Source organism: Arachis hypogaea, chromosome 4 (genome assembly GCF_003086295.3).
Source record: "Arachis hypogaea cultivar Tifrunner chromosome 4, arahy.Tifrunner.gnm2.J5K5, whole genome shotgun sequence".
NCBI classification, from domain to species: domain Eukaryota; kingdom Viridiplantae; phylum Streptophyta; class Magnoliopsida; order Fabales; family Fabaceae; genus Arachis; species Arachis hypogaea.
Window position 1 is genome coordinate 8,457,930 of NC_092039.1, and position 12,321 is coordinate 8,470,250.

General features: G+C 30.4%; 1 protein-coding gene and 1 pseudogene across 1 annotated transcript; both read left to right on the plus strand.

Annotated features, from left to right (window-relative positions):
• The first annotated feature begins 3,363 nt into the window (after positions 1–3,363).
• Positions 3,364–6,949, plus strand: LOC112794600 (isovaleryl-CoA dehydrogenase, mitochondrial-like; annotated as a pseudogene).
• A 1,455-nt stretch (positions 6,950–8,404) lies between these two features.
• On the plus strand, positions 8,405–8,728 carry LOC114927544 (phenylacetaldehyde synthase-like). The gene has a single exon (XM_029297556.1). The coding sequence runs from the start codon at positions 8,405–8,407 to the stop codon at positions 8,726–8,728; it is 324 nt and encodes a 107-aa protein (XP_029153389.1).
• The last annotated feature ends 3,593 nt before the right edge of the window (positions 8,729–12,321 follow it).

Sequence of the window (12,321 nt, forward strand, 5' to 3'; positions counted from 1 at the left end):
GGTCAGAGACCTATTTATCCTTTACTCAAAATTTTAAAGTGCGACTAAAATTAAGATTAAAATATTCTTAAAGTACAAATAAGATAGAATTAAATTTTAAAAAAGTTTTTATTGTGAACCTTAGTTTCGAGGAACACATCACAACCTAACCAATGCGATTTTTGCTCAAACCTCTTGATATCATTCATGAGTCATACCCTACCACTTGCTCTAGCTTCTTATCCAACATACACCGCATTCTCAATACCCAGGTTAAAAGGACTGAACCATTATCTTTACTCCCGTTTCCATCGTTATTCTCATTCTCAAAGATGCTTTGATTTTTTTTTTCAAAGAAAAAGAAAAAATGGACTAAAATTAAAGGAGCAAATTAACAGAGATGGGCTTGAGTGCATGTTTGAGTCCTAACAAAAATTGAGAAAAGAGAAAAGTCGCTGAAGTTTATGTATTGTATGTTTGAGTCGCTACTTACTAATAACTTATTTTATTAAATAAAAGAAAGAAGTTAAAGTTAACTGCCGCATGCAGATTTTAACATGCATGCATAACTAAAACACAAATAGAAAGAATTAGCAGTCATGTGTTATTAATTATATTTAAAAGATGTTATAATAATATAAGGAGAAAACTGAGACTAATTTTTTTTTTTAAATAGTTCAACAGCATTAGTATATATGACTTTAATTCTTCTTCGTATATATTTCTAAAATTTTCTCTTTATAAAATTCTGAATTTCGGCTATTAATGATTTTAAATTTTAACTATCTTTTGGATTATTGTTGTTTTAAAAAAATTTTTAACAACAATATTAATATATAAGAGGTACTCCTATAAAGACGTCCAAAACGTTTTTTTAACGATGTTTTTAATAATTAAAATTTACCACATATAATTAATTAAATCGTGTTATTTTTGTCATAATTAAGTCAGACAAATTAATTTGACAAAAAAATAGTAAATCAAATTTTGAATCAATCTAAATCAATATTATTTTTTATAAAAAATAATTAAAATACTCTTATTATATATATTAATTTTAAAAATTCTAAATTCTAGCTCTTTTCTTCTCTACCGTCATAGGATTAAGATTTAAAGTTTTCAATATATATATATATATATTACGGATATTTGAGTTACTTTTTATAATATAAATATTGTAGTCATTTTTTATAAAAAAATATTAATTTATACTGATTTAAAATTTAATTTATTAATTTTTTAGTTAAACTTATTTATTTGGTCTAATTTTAATAAAAATAATATAGTTTAATTAATTATATGTGTTAAATTTTAATTTTTAAAAGATATCTTAAAAAAATATTTTTAACATCTTTATTTAAATAATTTCTTTAACCTATTTAAACTTTTTTATTAAAAGTTATAACTTAAGCGTTGCTGATGAAATGATAACAAATTTCATCCGATTTTTTTTCATGCATTCATTAATTAATGGTATATACTAATTAAATAATATTATAAATTAAATAACTTTTTTAAAATTCAGATATATATATATAATAAATTATCTATTTATATTTGTCATTATAATTGAGATTAAATTATGTAAATAAAGATTAATTATTTTTTTATTTTTATTTTTTTAAATTTTATAAATAATAAAATAATTTATTTTTAATAAAAAATTATTAAAATATACTTTTTTTAAATTATTTTATTTTTTATTATTCATATAAATTATATGATTAAAAAAATATATACGCAATTCTCTTCTCTCAATCTTTTTTGACTGAAGTTTAATCTAGCATAAATAAAAAGTTAAAAAGTTATAACCAATGTTCTAACAATTTTTGTAAAAATAGAATTTTTTACGATAATTTATAATTTTTGTGGCATATTCAATTATAGATTGTTTCATTTCTTGTAATTTTTTTGGAGACAAAAGATAAATAATATAAGTGTTTCAATATATAATTAATTTAATAAGTAGAAAAAAAATAATATTAAACTAAAAACTATATTTTTTATCAATAAATTACAGTTTTTTTCTTTAAATCTAAAGTAATAAATTGCATTAATAATTATACAGTAAAGCATTCAACAAAATTTGATGGAACATTTTTATTATTCTGTTGTTGCGAATATGATGTCTTTAAATATTTTTATCTTCTTTTAACTAGCAGTTTATCTTCAACGTGATGATGCTCCTTCATTGATGTCAACCCAAAGTCTTTGACATCTTTTTTCATCAAGCCTTGTTGTCGTTGTGTCTTCTCCCTTCCGGTCTGAAACAATGACCCTGCTCTTTTGCTTCTTTGGTTTATTTCTACCTCAGTCTTTTTCGTCAAATATGACATCACATCTTTAAAAGTAAACGACTATAGTGGTTAACATTCTTCAAATAAGTTTGAAAAGTCTTTTTTCATCTCAAATTGCTAATTGTAGATGTGCTAAGTGATGAGATCATACTGATTGCATGACTGATTGACTGTAATTCTTCTTAGTTTCGTGCATGAATTTTTAACTTTTTTTATTATTTATTTCAATTTCAAAGTCTAGTTACTTTTTTATTACAAAGACATTACTTTTAATATTCATATATTTTTTGTTTTAGATTTCAGCTAAATATCTAAAACCTGTAAAAAAAATTTCAAAACTTATAAAAAATGATTAATTTGATTAACCCACCGGTTATCTTTTAAATTTAGACTATTTATATAAAATATAATAAATGAAGAATTTAAATTTGATAAATTCACAATGAATAGTGTTGTATTCCATACTTAACAAAGAATGTTTAAAGTCTATTTTAACTATTTTTTAAATAACTAAGTTTTATTTAAAGAGTTTACTTTAATACGATGATAAATTCATACATATCAGTACGTTAAAACGTAAACAAATAATAAAATGACACAAATAATAAAATGACACATAGATTAAATTTTTCACGTCAATAATTATTTTTTTAAATATATATTATATCATTATTTTTATTAAAATATCTTTATAATTTAATAACAATAAACATATTTTATTAAATTTTGTAAAAATATTTAAATATTTTTTATATTAGATAAAAATGATTTATTTTTTCAAATAATCAAAATTTAAAATTTAACTAACTTTAATTTTATATGTTTAAATTTTAAATAATTTAAAATTAAAACAAAAACACATCTAAAAAATGAAAAAAATAAAAAAAGTTGTTATTTTTTCCCTAAAATTCCAGTGTTGTTCGTCTCCTCAATCCTCTTCTTTATCTCTGGAAAAGAAGAAGCTCTTGCTGGTTGCCGAAGCCTCCACCGGCAAGAATCTCGGCCTCTTCTGCTTTGATGAAGATGACACCCAAGCCTGCTCAGCCAGGTTTTCACGGTGAACCCTCCCATGCTTGACGGCCCAAACATGCTAACCCTAACCCTTTTTCCCCGAGCTCCAATCAGCACTGTTTCTGTTGGATCCGACGAAGACGGCGACGCCGGACTCTTCTGCTTCCTCTCTTTTGTCAGAGCTGCTCACCATCTCCTCCTAGTTGTGCATGGTTGGAATCTGTTGCAGCTGCAAGAGACGAAGCCTGTCGTGTTCCACTGCTCGACCCCGCTATCTCCTTTGACTCTGTGATTCCAAATTTGGGTCGTTGGTGGCAGGGACGCAAATTGAGGCTGTGATTTTGGTAAATGTTAGCATGCTTTAGCCTTGCCCATACCATTAATTTTAATCATATGATTGTCTGATTTTTAAGATCTGGAAACCAATACTTGTAACTTTGAATGCTTAATTCCCTTAATTGGGAAAAAGACATATAGGTCCCTGACGTTTTAAATTTTTGACAAATACATCCTTGACAAAATTTAAATACAAAAAAGTCCCTGACGTTAACAAACGGAGGACAATTTAGTCCTTCCGTCTATTTGCCTCTCATACACCAAACGAAACTGGTTTACGTGGCTGAAATGGCGTCCAGGTGTCTGTTACGGTGCCACGCTGGAATGAAAATAAAGTTCGAAGGACAAATAAGTCCTTAACGTCATTTTACAAATAAAGTTCGAAGGACAAATAGGTCCTTGAGAATTTTTTTTTTCAAAATTAATAAACTCCTTTCCTAAATTCTCTCATTTACCTCTCTCCATTTTTATATTTCTCTCTACTATTTTTACTCTATATATAATTATATTTTATATTAGTAATTTGACAAATCAAAATATGTCATTTGATATTTTTTATAATTAAAATATTTTAAATGTAAAAGTATACACATTAAATTATTTTAAATTTTAGATAACGAATGTTAAAATTAATTATTAATAAAAAATTAGACTTTTTCATATAAAAATAATAACTAAAAATCTTATTATTTAATTTTTTATCTGCGGATATCTTGGTCTTCTTAGTCATAAATTTTTGTCAACTTACGACTTTTTTGTAATAGTAGTTTGATTTTATAAATCTTTTGTGTCATGCATAATTTATACTGTTAGAACAAAGTGAACTATAATTTAAAAAAAATTATTCTCGTAATGTTATTATGGATAAAAATACTAGTTCTAATATAATACACAAATGCATTAATGCTAACTTAATACATAATGATGCACAAATGAACTAATGCTAACTTGATGCATAAATAAACTGATGCTAACTAATGCCACTGATATGATGAAAAATGAACTAATGCAATTTATGAAAAAAAGTAGAAACAGAACAAGCCCAATTTCTGCAATTTTAATACAAATAATTTAAATTACAGAATACAAGTTAACTAGATTTCAAAATACAAGCATAATTTTATAAACTAAATTCTCATAATAGAAACATAATAGAAGCATAATGAAAAAAAAAATTCTCAAGAACCTATTTGTCCTTCAAACTTTATTTCCAAAATGACGTCAAGGACTTATTTGTCCTTCAAACTTTAGTCCCCTTCCAGCGTGGCACCGTAACGGACACCTGGACACCGTTTCAGCCACATCAGCCAGTTCCGTTTGGTGTATGAGAGGCAAATAGACGGAAGGACTAAATTGTCCTCCGTTTGTTAAAGTCAGAGACTTTTTTGTATTTAAATTTTGTGAGGGATGTATTTGTCAAAAGTTTAAAAAGTCAGGGACCTATCTGTCTTTTTCCTTAATTAATTTATAGGGAGTGTATTGCATCTTTTAAGATATTCCAAGGATTTATAGAGCGAATTGGTCTTTTCGTGCAGGCTGATCGTGTTGATGGTGGCTACGTACTTAATGGAAACAAGAATTATAGCACATTTGACTAATAGTCTAGACAGATGTTGAGAATGGATAGCAAATTTAAATCAGGTTTTCTATGCAAAGACAGACATAACAGCTGGGTCAAAAGGAATCATTGCATTCATCATCGAGAAGGAAATGCCGGGGTACTTGTACCGAACCTAGTCAAATTTAAAGTGTACTAAAGTCTCTGCATTTCAAGTTTACAGTTCACTTATTTCTTGAAAATAAATATTAAAGCAGTAATGGTTATCAAATATAAAAGGCTGGTTACTGGCTCCTTGTCGCGTCTTATAGTTCAAATTTGATTACCAAGTGCTTAGCTTGCAAAATTCCTTCTCTGAAAATTGAGGGGGCTAAAGTAGAGTCATGTAACTGAAAAATAAATGGCTAAAACGTTGAGGCAGTGCATAAATGACAAGTCACGTGGATATGGGGAAAATTAGGAGTGGAAGATTAAAATTATGAATTTTGCTTCTGTTTGATTTCAGATTCAGCACAGCCCAGAAATTGGATAAACTTGGGATGCGAGAAAGTGATACGTAAGTATGCATGCTTGTGACAACTTTTCTATACTTAATCCATTTTTAGTCGATGTGCCTTTCTTTTACTGATAATAAATATGACTTGTGTTGGCAGATGTGAAGGCTTGTTTGAGAATTGCTTCGTTCCTGAAGAAAACGTTCTTGGGGAAGTAGGAAAAGGTCTTGCAATAGCTTCTATGATCATATTTATCAACTTTAGAATAAAGTCATCTTTATGTTATTTTGTATATTCAACCCTGCAAAAGTTTGTTGTATGACCATCATTGGTCTTCTGTAATATCCTAATAAAAAACCGCTTGTGTTATTCGTTGTACGCGTGCCAACCATAGTTTATAATATCAGTCCTTTCTTGTTTTAGGAGTCTATGTCATGATGTCTGGGTTGGATCTGGAGAGACTTGTTTTGGCAGCTGGTCCCCTGGGTATCATGCAGGCATGTCTTGATGTGATCCTTCCTTATGTTTGACAAAGAGAGCAGTTTGGTCGTCCTATCGGCAATTTCAGTTTATACAGGTCCATATTGTTGAGAAATGGTTTTTCTACAATCATCCTGGCATTTTATTGCATGTGATTTTTAGACATTACATTGTTGATCGATCTTCTGTTACAAAACATGATGTAATGGCTACTACTTTCAGGATTGTGCTGGAATTATACTTACTGCAGCTGAGAGTGCAACCCAAGTTGCTTTGCAGGTAAATAGTTTGCACAGGTTATTTGTTGCAGCTACTATTCTTTGAGATTTTGGGGTAATACTTTTCAGCCAAAATGTATAGAAATCATGATGATTATTAAATAAAATATAGTGTTATAGTAAGAGCTCAAGTGATTTTAGAAAATTATTAAGTCTGCATAGGTTCTTACTCCTAACATTTTGGGTAAATTACATTTGACCTCTCTTGAAGTCAGACAATACTATTCGTCGCAAGTATCAATATGACAAATTAAGAAATTTTGGGATAGTAGCCTAAAGTCAGGGAAGGTTGGCGTAATTTACGCTAACCATTTTTTCGTTGTTTTCTTCTTGTGTCACTGTGCTTATATTAGCCTTCAAAATTTGCAGGCAAAACAATGTTTGGGAGGAAATGGATATGTAAATGAGTATCCAACTGGTCGTCTTCTGATAGATGCCAAACTATATGAGATTGGTGCAGGAACTAATGAGATCAGAAGAATGATTATTGGACATGAACTCTTTAAGAAGCAGTAGTGAAATGTTTATTATGTAACAGTAAATTTCATTCATCAAAGGGGACTAAAATTAGTCATGAGAATCCATTATTAATGAAGGAAAGCTATTTTTACCAAAAATATTTCATCTGTTATTTGTAGTTAATTTCTGAAGCTGAAAAATGATCACACCACCAAACACATTCATAACAATACCAAGTAAATATATTGCACAACATGGAACCATGGCATGAAATTTAGAAATGATCACCATGATTCCATAGAGCATGTAACTCAAGCAGTTACAGGTAACACAATGTTAATAGTACAGCCCATATTTATAGCTAATAGTACAGATTTTTCTGGGCTTATGAAGAGTTCATAAGATAAATTATCATAACACAAATAGCATCAAAGTGCAAAGTAAATAAGATAGAAACAAGGCTAACATAACATAACATGATTGATCTCAATTACAGCCCTAAAACTAGACTTTGAAAACTGTTAGAGAATAATAATCTGGTTGACCCACTGAGGAGGACTTTGAAGGCTCCATAATCATTGGTGCCTCTTCCAAACTGCTATTAGTTTCATCATTGTTGGTGGCATTGCTAAAAAATAAATGAATTTAGTTTTTAGGTACTTCTACTTAACAAAATTAATGCTTATCAAACTTGAATTAATAGTTCACACCGAGTCACCAACCAAACTTAATGACATTATTATTAGTTGTGAATAATAATAATAATAATAATAATAATAATAATAATAATAATAATAATATTGCCAAAATTAAGTCGAACATAACACAATTGAAATATAATTTATTGAACTAATTAAATAACTTCAAATTAAACTTTAGCTTACAACCATCAACTTATAAATTCACTTAATTTTTATTTAGACTTAATTTTTTCATAATCTAGTATTATTCTAGCCGACAAATTATAACTCAAATGACATAGTCTCTCCTCCTCAGCTAGAGCTATCCGAATCTCACTCCTATACTTTGAAAAAAAATCTAGTATTATTCCATCTAGCCACTTCCTGCTAGTAGTTTTATTTAGAATTGCATTTGCATGCTCTTGCACCACCTTGCAAGCCATGATTACGTGTTCTTCCTGGGTCAAAGTTGCGCCAACAGTACACCGAATCTCAAAGATTCCTTCCACCACAGCATGGCTCATGTACACTCTTCTAGAATCATTGATCAAATCCAACAATTTTCGGTTGATTTGATTTGTATCCCCATTAGCTATCTTCGCAACTGAGGGGTCTAACTCTAAAGCAAACCATAGCGAGATTTTTAGGAACTACAATCTCGAACCTCTTATCCAACTTCACAAGTTCCTCAAAGATTTTTGCCATCTCAACATGGTTCCTTAAGAAGTTTCTGAGATTCGAAACGCCGTAGCTTCAAAGAACAAGCCACACTTTGAGCACACAAAATTACGGCGTTTTGAATCTCAGAAACTTTTTAAGGAGCCATGTTGAGATGGCAAAGACCTTTGAGGAGCTGGTGAAGTTGGATAAGAAATTTGAGATCGTAATTCCTAAAAACATCGCTATGATTTGCTTTAGAGTTAGATCCTCAGTGCTGAAAATCGCCAATGGTGATGCAAATCAAATCAACAGAAAATTGTTGGATTCGATCAATGATTCTAGAAGAGTGTACATGAGCCATGCTATGGTGGAAGGAATCTTTGAGATTCGGTGTGCTGTTGGCGCAACTTTGACGCAGGAAGAACACGTGATTATGGCTTGCAAGGTAGTGCAAGAGCATGCAAATGTAATTCTAAATAAAACTACTAGTGGGTAGTGGCTAGATGGAATAATACTAGATTTTTTTTTTCAAAGGAGTGAGATTCGAATACCTAGTTGTCTTATATGGCATTGTCTCCGGATTCAAACGCTAGCGAGCTTCTATTCTCTCCGTAAAGTCACCGCCGTAGTCCTTCTTCGGGGAGCGGGCTTAAGGCTAGGGCCTGGTCTGGTGGGGGTGGCTCCTCCGTTGTGGGTAAACGGGAAACCCGACACCGGGGTACCCGGCCAGAACCACACGTGCAAGTTTCCCTGCATGTGGCTCGTCCGCGCTTTCTAAGGCGCAGCCTGTGACTCAGCTCGGCTTTCGTCGAAGTCTCGTTTGGAGATGATACCGTCCGGAACCAAGAAGGCATTCTGGCGGGCTCACTTGTCTTAGCTGAGTTAATGGTTTAATTTAATCTTACCTGACCAGACATGTATAAAAAAACCTATTACAATCACGCCACCCCCGGTAGTTTCCTATTCCTTAAGCTGGTAGGTGGGTATGAGCTAGTAACCCTAGGTTATATCCATTAATAAGTTGTGAAGAGTTTAACCATAGATAATCTCTTAACCATCCCATCAAATCGGTAGAAGATCCGCTTTAGGTGAAAAAGGGTGCGGATGCTAGAGTGGTGAGGGGCTACGGGGAAAGAAGACGAGAAGACAGAAAGTGCAGCTAGCAACCCTAACTCCCCAGACTCGATAGAGGCTTTTTGGTTGTTGCAAGGGAATAGCTTAGCTTAGAGGGGGGGAGACTATGCCATGCTCTTGAACTCGGTTGCGGCCGGTGACGAGAGCCAGTTGAATCCAAGGACATTAAGTCCAGATCTAGCCGATGAAACCAACAGTGCTGCCACTTGATGGAAGAAATGCAAAAAAAATTAAGACTTTGCCGGTGCTAATGTTGTGATAATAGTCGGCAAAAAAATCAATTATCATATAGTCTTGCCTCCTGAATTTTTCAGGATCCAAAGGATTGTTCATGATGAATGGATTGTAATTACTTTTACTATCCATTTGATTTATTCTCTCTTTATTTTGAAATCGGTATGAGGTTTAAGCTCATGTTGTAGGATATATATAAGCAAATAGAAAGAACGTTAATAAGTTGCTATGATCTTAGAAATAGTGAGTGGGTGTTGCTTGTCCGTCAGATCATCAAAAGAAGAAGGAACGATCGCATCTTGATGGACGTATTCTCCTAATGGATAGTCTCCTCATGGTTTTCACCAAACTAAGATCAGAAAAACCCAAACTATAAGATTCCCCTCCCACCAATCAAATCACACACGTAATAAAATAAAGAAAAAATTGGCCTTTTTATTAAAATAAGGAACAAGTCCCTACCAACAACTAAAGCACAACAGATCCGATCTATGTAATTGTAATTGCAGCCCTACTATTATACCAGCCGGCTTTTTCCCTCTTTTTCTTTTCTTGAAATTAAAAAAATTAATTAATTATATGCGTGCGGGCAGAGAGGTGGTGACGAGAAAGATTAATAATGCATCCTTTAGTACATTGGGCTGAATTTTTTTAGCTGGATACAAAATATAAAATACATATTTTTTTAATTTACTAAATATAATTATCTTTTATTTTTATTTTTGAAAAACTTCTTCTAACAAAGCAACAAATTATTCTTTTTAGGCTAAATTTTTTTATAGTTACGTTTTATTTCTTGGGCATTAAACTCGGATATTAATCTAGTTATAGTTATTTTATTTTAAACAGAAAAAGAATACAGAAAAATTCCTCTCTCAAAATTAAACCAAACAAGCCTTAATTTTAGGACGTGCTTTAACTTTTGTAATGGCTATTATATATTTATATACATACCATATTTTTTAAAAAAAAATGTGCGATGCTATTTTAACTTTTAGAAACGATGGTGTCTAACTGTCTATGTTATCCTAACACAGCAATACACGTAAGCATCCTTGATGTTCTACAGCTACAATAGAGATTAATGAATTGACGGTTGATCTTAGAAAGTTTGATAGGAAACTATTTTTTACAAATAATACTTTCAAACAAAATCGTGGCTTTTATTTTAATCTACATTTTATATATTTTTGTGCTAACAATCATTTTCATACCTGCACCAAAGCAATGAATTATACAATTGCACAAGGTTTTGGATTCATTGAATGTATTGGCAAACACTAAATATAGTTAATCCATACTAACCTTTTAGGTTGTTAGTGTACATTATACATAAATGATAATAACATTGAAAGGAACTTGTTTTAAAATCAAAACTAAAATTGAACGGAATTATATAGAAATTCAAGATTTGTCGTATGCATATTTTTTAGAAGGGAGTCACTTAGATAAAGATGTCAAAAACGTCTTTTTTTTAAGATATTTTTTAAAAATTAAAATTTAACACATATAATTAATTAAACTGTGTTATTTTTCTTAAAATTAGACCAAAAGTTAACTAAAAAATTAATAAATTTTAAATTTTTAAAATGTAAATTTTAAACCGGTATAAATTAATATTTTTTATAAAAAATTACTACAATATTTCTATGATAAAAAATAACTAAAATACTCCTATTTTATACATACATACAATATATATATATATATATATTGAAAACTCTAAGTTCTAAAAGAAAAGGGCTAAAATTTAGGATGGTCAAAATTAATATATATAATAAGAGTAATTTAGTCATTTTCTATAATAGGAATAGTATAGTCATTTTTTATAAAAAATAATATTAATTTAGATTAATTTAAAATTTGATTCACTATTTTTTGGTCAAATTAATTTGTTTAACCTAATTTTAACAAAAATAATATGATTTAATCGATTATATGTGCTAAATTTTAATTATTAAAAAACATCTAAAAAGACATTTGAGACGTATCGTAGGGGTCAATTAGAATACACTTGTCCCGTTCCTTTTGCTTGTGCTTCAAATTTTCATATCAAACCACCATCATCCAAATTTCTAATATGTATGTATGGACACACTTGAGTTTCAAAAATCCTTATGTCATGAATGCACTCTGGGAATTGCTCTTGTCACACCAAAGATTACGGTGTTGAAATTTTGGACCAATGGGTCCAAATTCTAATCGAACCCTTTCAATGTGTTGAAAAGAAATGAAAACACCTCACAAGGATGCACTAACACATTGAACAAAATTTAAAAGAAAAAGGATCATATAATAATCAAATTAGTAACTCATTTTTTAAATTGATTTTTTAAAGATTAAATTAGTCATGTGTATATTTTAAGGGATTAATTTAATTCTATAATTACATATCAATCAATTATGAAATTAAGATTAAAATTCTAAAAAAATAAGATCATTATTAGCAAAGCATCTGAGTAGGAAAAAAGATGAGAGAGAAAGAGCGTGAGAGAGAGAGAGGCTGGGCGGAAAACACTGGGAGGGTTAGATCTAGGGAACAGGGAAAAGATCCCAGGGTTTGGAACCGAGAAGAGTATCGACGATTGGAGAAGGAATCCTTCACCGTTTTTGTGAGTAATCTTCCTGAAAACATATCAAAACGAGAATTGTTCAATTTGTTCAACTGGACGGGGCGCATCAATGACATCTATCTATCCCGAAAACAAAAAGGTGAAACTA

Coding starts and splice junctions, on each gene's coding strand:
- LOC114927544 (XM_029297556.1), top strand. CDS start 8,405: ATGGCAAAGACCTTTGAGGAGCTGGTGAAGTTGGATAAGAAATTTGAG.